The 19,321-nt window shown below is 45.3% G+C and overlaps 1 protein-coding gene across 21 annotated transcripts in view; it reads right to left on the reverse strand.

The window, feature by feature from the left end:
- Window positions 1–19,321, reverse strand: part of AFAP1 (actin filament associated protein 1) — a 142,051-nt gene that overhangs the window by 79,707 nt on the left and 43,023 nt on the right. For 13 of the 21 annotated variants that reach the window (XM_072737591.1, XM_072737587.1, XM_072737581.1 and 10 more), the window contains 3 exons: window positions 8,070–8,257; window positions 2,908–3,036; window positions 1,388–1,485 (listed from right to left, as the gene is read on the reverse strand). In XM_072737591.1, coding sequence (XP_072593692.1) covers window positions 1,388–1,485; window positions 2,908–3,034 — 225 coding nt within the window. In that variant the 5' untranslated portion in view covers window positions 3,035–3,036; window positions 8,070–8,257. Of the gene's footprint in view, window positions 1–1,387; window positions 1,486–2,907; window positions 3,037–4,792; window positions 4,883–8,069; window positions 8,258–19,321 lie in introns of those variants that run through there. The other 8 variants (XM_072737595.1, XM_072737593.1, XM_072737589.1 and 5 more) reach the window with 2 other exon arrangements.

Here is a 19,321-nt window from a genome sequence, read left to right on the forward strand (position 1 = left end):
AGCAGCCAGCTCTTGCCCAAGGCACAGATCTGCAAGGCACCTGCTCTAAGCACTGGAGGTATTCAAGATTATCCCATCACATGGGCACCACTATCATAGCCTTTCAGGAACATTAGCATTTGCAGCAGCGATGCTATGGTTACTGTGCACGGTCATACATGTACCTGACAGTAAGGGTGCTAGAGGTACGCAGCACTCTGTGTCCTGATGCCTTCCTAGACCCCAGTTCGGAAGCAGGCTTCCAGTTCCTGACACAATTTTCTCTGATCTGTGAGGTGTGCCTGCCTTGGCTTTGCAGCCACACCACCAAAGCCCTAGTGCTGAGAAAACACTGCATTTGAATCCAAAGAACCTGCTACAAAGTTTGCCTTTTCCTGCCTATTGTATGAGCTTGAACAAATCACATATATTCACTGATCTAAGGTTCTTTGTCTGGAAATGATGTATGCATACTCTTTACATGTAGGGGCTCTCCGAGTTCAAACTGAGAGGATTAAATGAAATTACAAGTGAAAAAGTAACAAGTGTGATGTGTGATACATGGGGAGGACCCAATAAGTGCTAATACCCTCCGTCCCCCTCTAACACAGTAATTAACAGGTGTCTACTGGACACCAGCCACTGTGCTGAGGTGCAGGCAGAGCTGGAGATAATTGGGACATAGCCCTGCTCTCCTGCAGTCCTTGTCCTGGTGGTGAGATGAAGGAATAACTCACATAGAAAGCAAACATTACAAAAAGAACTGTCGAGTCACTGAGTTTGCTCTAATTTTGAATGAAAGTCAAATTTTCCTGAGTAAGCAAATTAGCCAACAGCAAAAGGCAGAAAAAACTAAATGGCACAGGTGAGCATCCCAAGACTGCAAAGGTGGCAGAAATTCCTAAACACATTCTGAATGCATAACATCACATAAAATACGCATTCCTGGAATGTGCACCTATGTTTTATTCCAGAAGAAGCATATGAATGAATATTAAAGTTGCAGACTAAGGTATTCAAAACCAGAGTTAGCCCAGAGAAAGGGTCAAGACCCCAGGCTCCACTGCCATTGTCATGCCTGCTAAAGCCTCTGAACTGGGAAGGAAGGAAGGAAGGAAGAAAAAAAGAAAGAAAGAAAAGAAACAAACAAACAAACAAACCTGACTTAAGAACAGATTCCCATTGCCCTGTGGCTCCAGCAATTGTCAAGGGGACACCAGCCTCCCAAGGGAAGCTACATGTACAGCCTCCCACTTGATAATTATCAGCAGTCCTAAAAACCCACTCACAGGAGAGTCTCTAGCAAGGTGAGGCCTCTCTTCCTCCAAATCTGGGCTATTATCACCTGCCCAGAGCCCCAAGGGGCCCAGAGGCCCAGTGGCTCTGCTGTGTAGGACCCTGCACTTACCAGCCATGGCTGGGGGATCTCAGGCAAAGGCATCTGGGGAGGAGCCGGCAGGCTATTGGGGGTCTCTTGCTTCTGAGCATGATCCTTCACTTCGAAACCTGTAAGCAGCAACCAAAATCACAGAAATGGGTGATGAGGAGGGTGTGGATGGTGCCATTAGCAGCCACCACTGTCTCAGCCCCATCTTGAATGCTTTGCAAATATCTGTTTTCTTTAAGCTTATACAACAATCCTGTTATTCTTCTCCAGGTGGAGAACCTACAGCTGAGAGAGAAAAAAAGAGGTTACAGAACTACAGAAACATTAGCAGGTGAAAATGATGGAGCTGGCACTAAACCCTACATTCCTCCCATGCCACATGGCCTCGCAAAGGTAAGGTGCTCTGCCTAAACTTCCGCTCAGGTCAGTACTTACCCACGGGGACTAAGGGGCAGGCGCAGATCTGAGAAGCAGTGTGTCTGTATTAGATGCCCTCTTACAGTCAAATACTGGGAGACACGGGTGCCATGCATGTTCTGGCTGGCTTAAGCTTGGGCCCTAGGTGCACCCGTGTTCAAGTTGGGAAGTCAGGTTTATACACAAGTAACTTGGTAAACGTGATGAGCACTGTGCCCGCAAAGGCAGGAAAGAGGAAGTAACCAGCTTTAATCTGGGCGCAGGACTATTTCCATGCCAGAACCCCTCTGGAAAGACCCACAGGAACAACCGCTCAACGGCATTTGCCTGTCCTGGGTCATGCATGAGGCACAGGCAGGTAAAGGGCTATGAAGAGACAGCGCCCTGACCGCAAGAAGTACAGTGGAAAACTCTGGCAGAGAACTGGGAGTGGTAAAGAAGGAAAGAAAGAAAAGGCACACAAGGGAATTCTATCACTAAAAGTAATCAGCAAATGGGCTTCGGGCTAATTAAGGAGCACAGGGGAGGAGAAGTGAGTTGGAACACATTGGAAGGCATGTACAGAGTGAAGCAGGGACAGAGAGAGAGGGTCGGAACACACGTCGGGCAGAGGAAGAGCAAAGGGCATCAGGGAAAGCCAATAGCAGCTTTCGGAGGCCGGAGGCCTGGATGCTGTGGTGCATCCAGACAGGCAGTGGAGAAGGACCAAGTGAAGGGAATACGCAGAGGGTGTGAGGCCAGGGAGAAGGGCCACCTCTACTGATGATGGCAACAGGAAAAGGTGATGGTTGTAGGGACTGCACGTTTACTGCATAGCAAGGCACTGTGTGGAGGCATTTCACATCATCTCATCCGACCCCCACAACATCCCTCCAGGGAGGAGGATGAAGGGAGCAGACAGAGATGAAGTAAGTGGAGTGCGGTCACTCACTATTCCATCAGCTCCTTGAGGGCTCTGCCTTCCGAGGCCTGGAGACTGCCAGCACCTGGCACAGCGGGAGGCCTCCAGTGACAGTGTGATGAATAAAGACGTTAATGAGCAAATGAACAGTGTTTTAGAAAAGTGGTGGATTAAGGGTGCTTTAGAGACAAAACGGGACTGGGGGAAGAAAGGGCAGACGCACCTTTAGATGACTGTATCCTCAGCAGGATGTCGGTGATAACTGCCTTTTTCTCTCTAACAGTTGATGTTAGATATTCATGGTCCAGGAGTTCAAGAAAGAGACGGAGTTCAACTATTAACTCTTCCATTGCTGCCAACAAAAGAGAGGGAAGGGCACTGTTAGAGCCAGTGATGTGCAAACGCCACAGTATAAATGCATTTCATTTTAGCTTGATTGGATGCAGTATTTCAGCGTGAAGAGCAAGTTTGCTGAAGCCAGGTCAACTAAAATTCATGCACTGCCTTCTGCTCCTTCACTTTTGCTCTGAGGCAGTAATTTTCATCTAGGAGAAGCTCTAAAGCCATGCTGCCAACAGATGGAGTCATGACCCAAAAGCCTGACATCATCATGGTGTCAATTGCATGATATTAAATTTCAATGTTGAGAAGGAGATGGGAGCTTAAAACACCAAATAGTTTTCAAATAACCACCAGGACGTGGTTTCAGAAACTCAACACCCAAGTCTGCCTTTGCAGGGCTGGATCCATCCCCAGGAAGGCTGTGAGCATGTTTGTGCAGTTACGACAAAGACGCCAGATGCCAAAGAGGAGTTGGGTGGGGACTCCTGACCATATCTTTTCCTTCTAGGATCACGACTGAAGACCCAACTATGAGGCTAGTGTCTGCAATTTAAAAATCATGGTGTGAACATTTCAGGGACCCTGACACCCTTTTAGGGCATGCAGGAGGCCCAACTATTTTCAAAATACTGAAGCATTATTCTCCTTTTTCTATGTCAATGCTGCAAAGGCAAAGGGCCTTATACTGCCAGCCTCTTAGCACAAATCAAAGCAGGGACACCAGGCTAAATATCGGTCACTGCATTCCTTACCACACACTTGCAGTAAAAATGAAAATGTCACTGTACTTAAAACTGTTTTTGATTGAGCGGTACTAATCATTGCTTTTATTAAATCTCAGCCCTGAAGAATGCACCTTTTTGGTATCCTGTGTGATGAGATGGGAAGCATGCAAGTGGCCACTCTCCTGTCATCTGAAGGACAACTGTCAGGAAAAGCAAATGTGTAATGTGTACCGTTTGAGGTATAAGTCACACTAAGCTGCTTTCCTTGTGCAACACCAAAAAAGAAGTAACACACAAATGACAAGGACACAGACTGAGCATATGACCAACATCTTCCCAACAGGGAACAAAGCGAACTTGCTGCCACGCGAGAGTAAACGACAGCATTGGTAGCCAACAATAAAACTTGAGCCTCCAAGTAGAAGTGAGAATCTCAAATGCTTGTCCCACTACCATGAGTACAAAAGCTTCTCAACTTTCCTAATCAGACTGGGACAGACGGTGACCAAAGGGCTTTGTTGATCTGGAATACAATGATATGTCAGCATTTAGGCGATCCACACAACTCTGACCAGTGATGTCACAAAATCACACATGGGCAAAGATCCATCTAATGTACAAAAGAAGCGGAGATATTCTAATGTAGACAAAGCGATCTGTGATTCAGCTTCAGATTCCACGTTGCAACAAACCTTTAAGAAACTACCCCTCACCAGTTTTTGGTATAGTATCAAAGAAGAATATTTTGAGTTTTCTGAAAGAGGCACTGATGTATGCTTCTCTGACCACGTTATCTGTGTGAGCCAGATTTTATGTGCTTCCTCCAAAACAATGCTCCACAACAATATGAGTGCAGGAAAGATATGAGAATCTAACAATCTTTATCAGACCTGATACAGGAGATGCTCAAAGACATGAAGAAGCTGGCATCTCTGGAGCTGAAGACTTGTAAACACAGGAGCCCTGCCTAACATGTACAAGCACAGGCAGACATGCTCAGATGCCGGAGACCAGGTGAGGAGAGAAGAGACAGACACTCACGGGCTTCCCGAGCCTTCCTGGGCTCTCCTTTGTCACCTGTGCAGTTGAATCGCGCCGCATACCTGCATCCTTCTAATACATGTTCGTTTCATTGATTTTTACTAAGCTGCCCTGTATGGTTTTCTTTTCACCTGAAATCACAAACCAAGACTGCAAAGCACAGACAGCTCTCTCCACCACAGGGTGCAGAGCACCCCAAATCAGAGTGTGATTATCAGAAAAGTTACTCTTTTTCAGGGTCTTCACAGACTCAACACACCACATTATATCCTTAACCATCCCTTCAAACACTCAAAGCCCACAGCAACCTGTTTTCTCCCAGCCTGCTCTAAGTCATTATCCCCAAATAGCTCCTCCCCACGGTGGAGGGGCTCCCTTAAATACTGAAGTTTATTCATCTTGCAGCAGCCATACCAATAACCCAGATATCTAGTGAGCTGTGGGTCTGTTTTTGTTTTGCTTTTTTTTCTCAAAACAGCTGGTCAGCCAGTTAAGAGAATAAGAGCAGGTTCCGTGCTTGCTCGTCTCGGGATATACAGCCCCATGGTATAATATTAATGGAACGCTCACAAGTACTGAGATGGCACAACTCACAAGTAAAGAACTGACACTTTCTGAGGACCCACTACATGAAAGTCACCTACCCAGGATTCCTCCCCTACCCCCCGCCCTGGGAATGCTGCAGAAACTCCATCGTACCAATCTGCAGGGAATGAGAAGCAAGCACAGGTCCATTTCACTTGTCTTCGAGAAAATGCTCCCCCAGGAGCCTCAAGTGCCTACACTGTGCTTGCTCATCCCTGGACAAGTGTGAGTTCACTTTGCTCCCAGAGACCTCAATGGGTTAGATGGTGTTATCATGCCCAGTTTATAGCTAAACAAAGAGAGGCTCAGAGGAGTCGCTAAAGGCTACTAGGCAAACACATGGCTAAGCCTCTCCAGCAAATAATCTGCTCACAGACACATAGTGAGACCACAGCAGTGAGAATCTGAATGCAGATCTGACTCCAAAGGCCCTGCTTTGACTATTTCATGATATTCATTCCATGACTGCTTTCTGAGATGACCCCAGCCTGGTGATATGCCACATTTTTCTAAGCGCAATAACATGCTCAAATGAGATTAAGAACACATATGCTAGAAAAAATTAGGAGGGTGATTCACTTCACCAGAGCCTCCATGGTGCCCTATAGAGTATTATAATCACATACCGAGCCATCTACCTCACACTGGACTGCCCATCCTGGTGTGCAGGGGCAGTGTCCTGTACATCATTGGTTCCTTCTGATGCTCACATACTCAGCAAATGCATGTTGAAGGAAGGGGCACGACTTCCCATAACTAACAAACATGCCACCAAGGCAAGGGAGGAACAAGAACTTCGCATATCCAATTTTCAGTCTAAAATTCTTAATATGATCATGCCTTTCCTGTAAGACTAAGTAGTGTCCAACAGAACCTGGAATATGTATACCTATGCAGGGGGTGGCACCATATGACCCAAGTCTGCAGAATGCCCAGACAGCAGAAGGAGCCCACATTTGGTCCTGTGCTCTTTGGTACTGCCACTCTTTCTTTCCAGCTCTGAGCCAGCTCTTGTAGGACAGGCAAAGCAATCCAGCATCCAAGGATTCAGCTTAGGTTTTCAGAGATGTATCCTGAGTGTCCTTCTCTCCACATGCCACCCAGGGCTTACCTTCCTGATATCCCACTTTTCCACTCCCCAACACTTGTTCCCTCCTGCTTCTCCAGGGTCACAAAAGACTCACACGTGCCCCTGACCTCCTCTGCTACCCCAGCCCAAGTCCTCATTATGATACAGATTTGTCTATTCTCCCTTCCCCTACAAAGTATCATCTGTCCTTAAAGATGTCGCATAGAGACTTAGAGCTGCCATCAAGTGCTGACCATGTGCCAGATAATACGCTCAAAGTGCTTCATACACATTATGATGGGATCATCACACAAATGCTACCCCTGAGACAGCATTTATTTTCACCATTCTACAGATGGACAAATTAAGACTGAGAAAGGTTATGTTCTTGCCCAAGGTCACATTGTTCAAAGTAAGAGGCGGATGGGAGTCAGAAGCAAGTCTGCTTAGTTTTCGCGCCTCTGTTTTTTATACCATCACACTGTACATTTCGCTTGTGATGGATGAGGGCGTTCATTCCTCTTAGGAGGTTATGCTCCTCAGTGTTTATACTCAAATAACCTCTTTCCCATGACATGGAACAGGCTCTCTACACAATCACATCCTATAAGGTCACTGCTCAAATTTTCCCTTACGTAGTTATTTTACCAGTGGTTCTTATATTAAAAAAACAGCATCTTACAACAGTAGATAATTCACCCAACTCCCTCAACCTGATGAAGAAAAGAAGACTCAGAGAATTGGAGACTCACCCTGGGCACGGTCTGCTCCACACTCCCATTTGTGCGTGCAGAATACAGGCCAAAGAGCTTTGCCTCCAGGATAACAACTAGTTCTATTCTACCATATAGAGTACTCTCAGAGTCATTTTATTTCTCGATCCTCACAATCATGTTATCTTTGAAATATTGCAGATGGTGGAGATGAAATGAAGAAAGGTGAAGAACCTGATCCAGGTCAGGAAGCAAAGCAGGGACACATCCACCCAAGAACCACTTTGTTCGAGCCCCTAACCCTCACACCTGCTCTCCTGCTCTAGGCAGAATGGTGGTCACCTAACATAGACTGGGATCAGGACACAGGTGTGCATCACTAACTTCCAGGAAAAAAAAATTTTTCCCAAATGCCCACACCACCCAAAAGATCTGGCTCCAGGATTTATGATTCCCAAGGCAACAGGGAAATCACCTGGAGGTATTTCAGGACAGAGTCTATGCATCTGAAAAGCAGAATTCCCTTCTCCCTAGCAAAAGGATTTTTGCACTGAATCAAGTGACTCTGCTCTTCCTACATGGTCAGTGTCTTCCACGGTCCTACGTGAAAGGGAAAGTATGAATAAAGGCTAGACAGCATGGCAGACAGATAATTCAGTCTGGCAATATGCTTCCTCTGCAATCAACCCCTCCACTTTTTAGAGTAAACCTCTGACTCAAGTTTGGCAGTTTATTTTCAACAACATAAAAGAAGCGGGCTATTGTTTGTGGGACCGAGAAACCACTTTAAAGGAATGTTATCCACCTTAATGCCTAGATCACAGAATCTGAGAGTTAGAAGGGCCTATGGGGTCCAGTGCCTTTACTTCACATGGGAAGAAGCTGGTGTCAGAGAAGGAAAGTGACCTACCTGCTGAGGCCACACAGGATTTGGCAAAAAGGCCCAAACCCAGAGCCAGGTAGCCTGACTGCAAGGCTGGAGTGCCCTGGTCTGCACGGAACAGTCTTCCTCACACGCCTCCTCCAAGGGCAAGGACAGAGCACCCAGGGTCCACCTGCAGTTTCTCAGGAAACCAAATCACTCTTTGAGAGCAAATCCTGCAAACAAGAAGAAATGCCTGCTATCATTGGCCCTAGGAAGACACAGTTCACTACCCATAACTCCCTGCTGTTTTGTCAGAAAAGGTAAGGAACAGTTCATAGATTCACGTCACTCGAGGTGTCACAGGTGACAGAAAACACTCGTTGCCGTGTCCACATTCTCCTCAGTCTGCAGACTTCAGTGACGTGCAGGTGGCCCAGTGCTGTTTGCATCCTCAGCCACAGTCACTGTCTCCAGACTACCACGAGGGCAGCTGGGCATCTTTTCAGTGCTATGTATTCATCTGAGACGCCTCCTGTGCAGCTCTTCCCTTCTGAGTCCTAACCTGGTGCACAGAAACTAGACATGGGCAACTTACCTTACATAATCTCAGTTGCTTCGCCCTAATACCCCAGTGCCCCTGGCTCTCTCCCTCCCAGCCATATCACCCAGCCCTAGCCAGCACCCATGTACCCTTCTCACCATGTGAGCCTCTGGGGCTCTTAACCCACTGCAGCCAGGGTCACCTCCTGCTGCCAACCAGCCCACCCTGATCACCTGGCCAACTCTCCTCCCTGCCCCTCCAAAGGCTGCCAGTCCTCTAGAGTGGAGTGGTCATTCCATCCATCCTGACCTCTACTTCCCAGAATCTCTCTGTCCACGCCTCTACTTGGTCCCTCCTCATCTGCTGCTTTTTAGAAGGAGCCCAGCCTTTGCACCATCCAAATTGGCTCCAAATCCCAGTTCTGAGTCTTCCTAGTCCGGTGACTTTGGGTAGGTGAGTAAATCCCTCAAATTATTTCATCCTTAAAATGAGATGCTGATTATGCATCTCAATATTATAATGAGGATTAAGTGAGCTGCTCTACATACAGAGCCAAGTATTTAACAAATCGTAGCTATTAACATTATGATTAGCATATGCTTATCTTCCTAAAATTTCACTGTACAGTAAGTGAGCATTGCCCACACACTTAACTTCGCAACCCTGGCATCCTTAAATATCTATCCTCCCTTAAGAAAAGTCGTGAAACACTATTCTGTACAATTCTGTGCAAATACATTTGAAACCAAGTGAAATACATAATTTCACCAAAAAGAATATAATTTACCAAATTGTTTTAAAAAGTGTATGTAGGGACACCTGGATGGCTCAGTGGTTGATCCTAGGATCCAGGATCAACTCCCACATCGGGCTCCCCACAGGGAGCCTGCTTCTCCCTCTGCCTATGTCTCTGCCTCTCTCTCTGTCTCTCTCATGAATGAATAAAATATTTTTTAAAAAGAAAATAAAAAGTATATGCAGACAAATTTTCCACAGAAGAAGTAGAGAAAGTTGTCAAAGAATTAGCCTCACAAATAAAAGCCCCAGGCCCAGATGGTTTTATGGGGGAATTCTACCAAAACTTAAACACCAAACCTTACTACACAAATTGTTCCAGTAGGTAGATACAGAAAATGTTCAAATACTTTCTTTTTTAGAAGTAGGTACAAAAGTGATCCCTAAACCTGATAGAGACAGCACAAAAAAAGAAAACCAAAGACTAATATTATTTATAAATATCAATGCAAAAATCCTAAATAAAATATTTGCGAACAGAAATCAACACATTAATAGCACCCCATGACCAAAGGAGGTTCATCCCAGGAATACAAGGATGACTAACATTAGAAAATCTAATATAATTTATCATATTAATAGATCTCATAAGATGATTGTCTCCACAGATCATGAAAAAGTCTTCAACAAACTTCAATATTCATTCCCGTTTTTTTTTTCAAAGTCAATAAATGAGAATTGATATACACTTTCTTAGCTTGATAAAATATAGGTACTAACTACTATAGGCTGAATGTCTGTGTCCCCCCCGCCCCACAAGTTCCTATGTTGAAACATAATGCCCAATGGATGGCATCAGGAAGTGGGACCTTTGGGAGGTGATGAAGTCATGAGGGTGGAATCTTCACAAAGGGGATTAATGCTCTTGCCCCTTCCACCTGTGAGGATGAAAAGTAGGCAGTCTATGACCCAGAAGAAGGCCTTCACCAGAATTGTCCATGCTAGAACCCTGATCTCAGATATCCAGCCTCCAGAACTAGGAGTAATACATTTCTATTCTTTACAAGCCACCCAGTCTATGGTATTTCATTACAGCAACCTGAAAGGACCAAGACACTAGGAAAGAAACAAACACAGCAACAGCATCCTAGTCAGTGAGAAAGGATTCAGGCATTCTGGGTAAGGTCAGAGACAAGTCAGGGAGGCCCATTTGCTCTACCACCTTCACTACATTGGAAGTGTTAGCCTATGCAACCAGAAATGAGCAGGCAATTAGTAACTTAAGAATGGGAAAGAAAAAATAAAATGGTCTCTGTTTGCAGCTGATGTGAAATTATACATAGAAAACTCAAGATAATCAGTGATAAAATGACTACAAATAATTTTTAAAACTTGAATAAAGTAGTAGAATATGTAGAAGCTATTACTTTTCACATATTAATTTTATACCAAACAATAAATATTAGGAGATAGAATGAAAGAGAAGATCTCATTTAAACACAATTTAGAAAGGTAAAACACTTAAATTTTAAAGGAAATGTGGAAAAACTTCCATGTGGAAAACCTAAAACATTTCTAAAGACAACGAAGCAAATCTGAACAAACAGAAAGTATCCCTTGCCTATAAAGAGGACAACTTAACATCATAAAGATGTTAATTCTCTCTACATTCACAGATAAATTTAATATACCAGTGAGCATGCAAGGATATTTAAGAACAATGAAGAGGGACTGGCCCTATTCTTTATCAGAATGTAATATAAAGTTTGTATCATGAAAAATGGGTAAGGGGCGCTTAGGTGGCTCAGCTGGTTAAGTGTCCAACTCTAGATTTCGGATAAGGTCATGATCTCAGGGTGTTGGATCCAACCCCACATTGGGCTCCGCACTCAGCAGAGTCTGCTTGGGATTCTCTCTCCCTGCCCCTCCTCCAGCTGTGTATGTTCTCTCTCTTTCTTTCTAAAATAAATAAATAAAATCTTTTTTTAAAAGGTGTGATACTGTCACATAAATTCCCAGTTGGATCAACTACAGAATAGAAAGTCAACAAATAGGCCCGTACACATTTGGATATATGGCATCCGCTAAAGGCAGTGTGTTCAACCCTATGGGTAAAAGACCTCTTAAGGTCTTTTTAAAGACATGGTGGCCATTTGGGGAAAGAAAAAAGGTAATTTTAAATAAACACTTCCACCATATGCCAGAAAAAACTCCAAAGATATTTGGGAATCAAAATATTTTTTAAAAAAGAAAAAAATGAAACCATTCAAGTCCTCGAAGAAATAGAAGGTGAATTATTTTATAATCTCGGTGTGGTAAAAGATTTTCTCATGAGGACTCAAAATCAGACTTAACAGGAGAACACTGGCCAGGGTGGGCTGCACTGTGCAGCTCACGGGGCCCCCCACCCACATGGGGTTCACACAGGAAGTGCACTGGGGCCTCATGGGAGGGGCACACCTGCCGCCTGGCCTGCACACATCTCTTGCAGCTGTCTCCAGAGGCTGGGTGCTACACAGCTGGGGAGCTGGCCCCATCAGAGCCCCCTGATCTCCCTCCCTCAGGATCACTGTGCTGGATTTGAGGCTCCAGTGGGGAAGCAGTTTCTAAACCACATGTATCAGAATCTTAACTAGCCCCTGCTTATTTTTCCAGACTCACAGGCCACACTGTGCTTCACACTGATGGCATGCCTTCGCACACGCATCAGGCTTGCTATAGCCCATGGACTGTGGCACGCACTGCTGCCCTGCGCGCCTGGCTCACCCCGACACACACCCACCACCACACCTCTCCTACTTGGCTGCCTCTTGCCTGCCCACCCCGGGAGGCAGCTGCATCACCACCAGGCAGGCCTGCCTCCATCACAGCCCTTGGGTTGTGCTGGCATTATGGTAAGTGTGGCCGTGCACCCCAGCAGGCAGCGGACAGTCGGGGGTCGGGACCCCTGCCTCTGCTCTGTGCCTAGGGCGTCCAGCACCACGCCAGGTTCGGGAGCCAGGACTCAACCTGCACGCACAGTGTTTGCTGAATGCATTCTCTCTTTTGTTTCTACGTCTAACAGGCAACATTCCTGAGATTTGTTTGGAAGAGAAAGTGGCAGAGCAAAATACCCCAGACTGTCCTCTCATAGCAACTGTGTCTTCTGTGATATTCTTAGAACACACACATCAAAAGTGGCAGAAGAATGGTTCTAATAAGGTCACTACCGTCTCGGCCAGGTTGATGGCTGTCTGGCCGGGGCCCTTCTCTGTCAGCAGAGACGCTGAGGAGGACATCTGGGGTGCGCTCAGGACAGACAGAACTTGTGTGGCACTGGGAAAGGGGCTGACGGTCAAGCACGGCGCTTGCATATTTTCCCTTATAGGGTTACAGTTAGGGCTCTTCATGCAGACTCTTGCAAATATTTCCACAGGCCCCTGCAGATCATCTGAACGGGCTGCCGCGAGGTTGGACTGAGAAATCTCAGGAAAAGCAGCATAGCTGTAGACGCTGTCTGGTTGGAAAGTTTCCCTCAGCTAGACCACATCTAAAATTCCTCAGAACTCCGATGACCATGATTTGGATGACCGGATGGAGGGCTCTGAGCACAAGCCACCAAACTTCTTTGACTCCCCATGCCCTGTCTACACCGCAGAGATAATAACAGTTATGTGCCTCGCAAGACGGCTGGAGATCCAAAGAAGGCTGTAAATAAAAGCCTGGAACTTTAGGGGCATTCCATTAAGGTTAGTTTAATTTGACTCTGACAAGTTAAAATAAATAAAGTTTCTACTTGTCACTCTCCAGGGTCTGAACCTATGACAGTCACAGCTACTTCCAGCACAGACTAGATCTTTGAAAGATTTATCAATATCCCAAAGGAAAGCTTGCATTTCTACAAGAGTATGCATATATATGCATATTCTAAGTCCTGAGAATCTTCCTTTCTAGATTATAGAGAGCCAACAAAAAGCCCCCAGAGGAATGAATGTAAAAATTCGCAGAACATCTTCCTTCTGAAAATCATCATGATTCAAAAATGTCAGATTAATGCATGGATAGAAAACCAAGCCCTAAAGGAAACAGCCTTCTATTATTTTGTAGAAAGCAAAAGCAGAACAAAACCTAGATCCGGTGATGTCTTTTATAATAATAATATGGGTGACCTGACTTTCTGGCTCCTGAAGCTTCATGCCTAAGCTGGTAGGAGAGATCATGGATACAAATCAAGCCGGTTGCTAACAATGTCTTCAGTATGATATTGAGAGCATAGTGTTTCTATTCCACTTACGCCAGTTCAATTCAGGACTAAGTTGTAAAACACCAACTGTGTTCAAGATGCAATAGTCAAAATTAAAAAGCAAGCCCCACTTCCAATGGTTTGTGATCTCAAATAGCAGATAAACATTCATTTGTGAAAGGGAGAGTTGCAGAAGGTTTTCAGAGAACATGGCATTCATGGATCTCGTTTCTGCAAAGGTGATTCTGACAGTAGCATTCAGGAGAAACTGGTGTTGTGAGGCTGCCACAGGAAAAGACATGCTGGGCAGCCATAGGAGGATGGAAAAGGAAATGCAAATCTGCGCTCTGTTCACTGTCTTAGATTTTAAATATTTGCTAAAAACAACCTCAGTGCACAGATACTTGGGTACCTAAGCATGGGGTATACAATAATAGGTAAAATGAGCATGATCTCTTACATTCAAGGTAGATACACAAGCAAACAGAATGCAAGTAAATAAAAACAGCCAGAAAAGGGGATGGACTCTATGAATAAGCATCTAGCCAACAATTTTATTTCAAATTTTCTAGCTCCAAATCCCTACTTCATTCTGAGGTTCTCTACCCTTAAGACTGGTTCTATAAAACTGGAATTTGAAATGTTGGAAAAGGGGGTGGGGGGATAAAGAATGGTTCTGTATTCACAATGGTTAGAAAGTGGAAGCCACCCAGGTGTCCATCAATGGATGAACAGATAAAGTGTGGTCCACTCATATGACAGTATATTATTCAGCCTTGAAAAGGATTAAAATCCTGATACATACTGTAATGTGGATGATACTATGCTAAGTGAAATGAGCTGCCAGGAACTAAAGGACAAATATTGTAGAATTCCACTTAGACGAGGTCTTTAGGGTGGTCAGATCCATAGCCAGGGACTATGAACCAGGGACTAAAGGACAAATATTGTAGAATTCCACTTAGACAAGGTTTTTAGGGCAGTCAGATCCATAGACTGGGAAGGCTCTGGACATGGAGGGTAGTGATGCACAAAGTGTGAATCTGCTTAATGCCACTGAATTCTACATTTAAAAATGATTAAAGTGGTAAATTTTATTGCAATGTTTTAATTTATTGGGGTACAATATATGCTATATGTGTAATATTAAATAATATATTAGTTTCAAGTATATCATATAATTTATAAATGAATGAATGAATGAATAAGAATGCCTCCATGTCCTCTGCTCATAAAGCTCCCAGGCGCCCCCTGAGTGGAGTATAGCTGTGTCCAGCAGCAAACCCTGTGAGTATAGCCCCAGCGTCCTTAAGATGCACCACCTTCCACACCTCGCCTCTCTGTGTTTCTATGCCACCCAATCCAGCTACTACTCATTCTTTTCAGAATACTCCTGTGTTCCTGCCTCTAGCTTGGCTCGTGTGTCCTGAAATATGTCTACCCTAGCGCTCAACTTCTCTACCAACCTCTGTGTATAAAACCAAGTGCCACCTCTCTCTGCAAACCCTTCCCAGACCAACTAAGGGAAGAGCGGATGCCCGGTCTGGACTCTCCTACCAATTTTTCTATAAAATAATCAGCTTCTTACCAGCAAGGAACAATTGAAAAGTGAAAGAAAAGAAAAACTAGCCCCATTTGTAAGTGGCATTAAAATACATGAAATACCTACTAAGTTTAACAAAATATATGAAGGCCTAGACACTGACACCTATGAAATGTTGCTGAAAAGTTTTTTTTAAATAAATAAATAAAAAAGAAATGTTGCTGAAAAAATGTAATGAAGACCCAAATAAAAGGAGAGATACCATATTCACAGATTGGAAGATTCCATACTGTTAATACAGTAATCGCCCCCCCCCCTCCAAATTATTTTAGAGACTCAACACAATCCCAATCAAGATCCCAGCAGTGTTTTGTGCAAAAGGAAAAAAAAAAAAAGGCTGATTCTAAAATAAATGAAAACGAAACAAACAAGAATAGATGCATGGGGAGAGAAAAGGCAATGATGGGAAACCTCACCTCACTTCAAGACTTACTACAAGGCCACAACAACCAATCCCATGTGGTACTGGCATTAGGATGAATAGTGAAACAGACCAGAATCCAGAAATAAACCCCCCACACAATGGTCGACTGAGTTTTGACAAAGGTGCCAAGGCACCTCAATGGGGAAAGAATAGTCTGGAACAAAGGGTGCTGAGCAATTGGGTATGGGGAAAAGTGAAATTCACCCCCTGCATCATACCATATATAAAAATGAATTCAAATGGATCAGAGACCTGCATCTAGAAGAAAATGTGGGAGCAATTATTTATGACTTTGGAGTAGCCTAAGATTTCTTAGGATAGCACAAAGTACTAACACAAAATTTAAAAATTAATAAATTTGGCTTTTTGAAAGAAATCACTAGGAAAATATTTGCGATACATATGTCTGACAAAGCACTTACCAATACAGTGAATACTGAGAACTCACAAATGACCCAACGACAACAAAAAAAAAAAAAAAAAAAAAGCAAAGGAGTCAGATGTTTTGCACACAGGAAAAGACACAAATGGCTAAGAAGCACATACAGTCATGCTGATATCATTAGTCATCAGGGTCAAATAGAAATCATGATGAGATACGCCTCTACCTACAGTACAACGAACCAGAGATAAAGGCTGATAACACCACAAGCAAGTGGTGCCCTCCTACCTTCCTGGGGGGAGCCTCAGTGGCACCAGCCACCTCAGAGAACAGTCTGACAGTTTCTTGCAAAGTGAAATGTACATTTAAGTATGTGGTCCAGTCATGGCACCTTCAGGTATTACCCAGAAGAAATTACTGCGTGTGTCTGCACAAACACGTTGACAGCTTCACTTGTAACAGCCAAAAACTGCACACAACCTAAATGACCATCAGCAAATACAGGGATATATACTATGATGTACTCACAAAATGGAATATTTCATCGCAATAAAAAGAAACAAACCATCTGGGGCACCTGGGGTCTCAGTCGGTGAAGTGTCTGCCTTTGGCTCAGGTCATGATCCCAGGTCCTGGGATTGAGCCCTGAGTTGGGCTCCCTGCTCAGCTGGAGGGTTGGGGGCGGGGGAGTCTGCTTCTGCCTCTGCCCCTCCCTCTGCTCATGCTCTCTGTCTCACTCACCCACTTGCTCTCGCTCTGCACTCTCTCTCAAAAAAAAAAAAAAAAAAAACCTTAGGAAAAAAAGCCCCACCCACACGTGTAACTTGTAATATTACTCAGCAATTAGAAACGACAAATACCCACCATTTGCTTCAACGTGGATGGAACTGGAGGGTATTATGCTGAGTGAAATAAGTCAATCGGAGAAGGACAAACAGTGTATGTTCTCATTCATTTGGGGAATATAAATAATAGTGAAAGGGAATATAAAGGAAGGGAAAAGAAATGTTGGGAAATATCAGGAAGGGAGACAGAACATAAAGACTCCTAACTCGGGGAAACGAACTAGGGGTGGTGGAAGGGGAGGAGGGCGGGTGTTGGAGGGGAATGGGTGACGGGCACTGAGGTGGACACTTGACGGGATGAGCACTGGGTGTTTTTCTGTATGTTGGTAAATTGAACACCAATAAAAATTAATTAAAAAAAAAAGAAGCACAAAAAGGTGCACTGTATGATCCCATTTTTATGAAATTCCAGAAACAGCAAAGCCCATGTACATTGACAGGAATCAGATAGATGTTTGACCTGGTCTGAGTGGGAAAGAACATATCCTGTTGGGTTCACAGGGACTCGGCCTCTGGGGGCGCAGGACTTGGCCTCTGAGGGCCCAGACTGACCACATTAGGGGCAGTCAAGGTCAGAGAGAAAACCCTACATAGTCAAGGCAAAGTCAAATTAAACAGGAGACACTGTATGTTGTATCTGATAATGCCAGACGAGTGCAATTTAGAGGAAATCTAGGTAAATGGGATTTTAAGAAAAGATTTTGCCACTCAACAACAGACAGAGGATAAGAGCACTGGACTGGCTTGGCACATCTAGGGCTAATTCTGTTTTTATAAGGAAGAGAGCAGGGTTTCTAAATCAAGGCACAGAGAATTAGCAAGCTGCAGGGAATGAGCGCTCCTCATTACCATAAAGCTGCACTGCATCTTTATTCATGATGAGGTTCTTCTTCTAATCAAGGAAGGAATAAAAACAAACAAAAAGGGAGAGAAAGGCAGACTGAACTTGTAAATGGGGTCTCATTCAAACCACCACGGGCTACTGCTGAGCCTGCCAGTCAGGAAGGACTCAGAGCCCACATGGCTGTGGAGGACAGGGGCAGACTGCACCCTAAACAGCTCTGCTTTCTCCCCAGGGGGACAAGAGTCTGCTGAAGCACAAAGCCCTCCAGTGGGCTAGGTCAAGGCTCTGTAAAAGGCACCACAGGGCTAGCTGATCCCCTGTCTCCACCAAGCATGGAGAGACCACATGTGGTCCCAGTCCCAGGGCCCTGCCAGGGAGGTAGGGAGGGCAAGGCCAGGCCAGGTTCAGGGGGCTGGCTACCAACCCCCCCACACACCTCCCTTGCAGACTGCTGTCTCCTCACCCAGCCCTAGGTGCAGGCGGGGAGATGTGGGCTCTGTCTCCCTGCTCACTGAGTTCTCACTTCACTGGGGAGGCTTCTCAAGTCGAGGCCATCTAGAAATGTATTATCTAATACTAGGGTTTCACTAATGCAGACCCTGAAGCTCAGGGAGGAACAGGGTCCTTCAGACCAAGGCCACAGAAAAGAACTAACAGGCAAGTGTGGGTGCCCAGAAGGTGCTTTCTCTGGCATGACCCCACGTCAGACACACTCCAGGACGGTGCTAATTCACAGCATGAGAGACGCCTTGGCACCATCTCTGAATGGAGGAGCATCACTTTAAAAAAGTGGCCTCTCAACTAAGAATGAGAGATGAGCCTGCAGCCTGCACAGTGGACCCCAGCTGCTGGGTGGGAGAGCTGAGGCTCTGCACATGTCCACACTCACTGCTGGGACAGCAGGCTCTGCGGGGGAGGAAACAGCAAGAGATTCCAGAGTGGGAAAGCTGCTCACAGACCTGGACACTCCCCAAGAAGGGGGAGGGGGACAGAAGGAGAGGGGGGCCCTAGGCACTTAGGATTCGCTCCCCGCTGTACAATACCACATTTCCAGTAACTGAGACAATAGATGTTTTCTATTAAACGCCACCTCTCACACTTCTAGCTACAGCATAGGCAGCTCTGCCACCACTACTTTATATGAATTAAGGGGCCTAATCTAACTAAATCATCCGAGACAGGGGCTTTGGGTCAGGCGGATGGAGGGAGGCAGGGCCCCAGGACACTGAGGACAGTGCCCAGGACGTCAGACTTGCCCAGTGGGCAAAGCTTGCTCACCTCCGACAAACTTGGAAGTGGCCCTCCCCACGTTTGAGCTTTGCGTTGGTTCTGAAGCTCCACAGACAATGCATTTCAGATCGCCTCCGCAGCCCAGCCAGCTGCGCGCAAACCCCAGCCCTCAGTCAAAAGCAGGGGGGGGGGGGGGTCACATGTGACCATAGGAGCTGAAAGCATCCTCCTTGAGACGGCAGGGGCAAGAGGACAGGACCAAGGCACATGGTCCAAGAAAGATCAAACGGAGTCCAGTGAAGGCTTTAAATACTGGCTGTCCTCTGCCTCTCGTATGATACAGGAGACACTGAGGCACAAGAGAACAAGGTAGTGTGCCCCATCACACTCCGAGGAGGCAGAGACTTCTGCCTCAGATTTTTTAGCTAGTCTAGAACTCTTGAAACCAGTCCATATGAGTGAGCCGGACAA

Source organism: Vulpes vulpes, chromosome 14, assembly GCF_048418805.1.
Source record: "Vulpes vulpes isolate BD-2025 chromosome 14, VulVul3, whole genome shotgun sequence".
In the NCBI taxonomy this organism is placed as follows: domain Eukaryota; kingdom Metazoa; phylum Chordata; class Mammalia; order Carnivora; family Canidae; genus Vulpes; species Vulpes vulpes.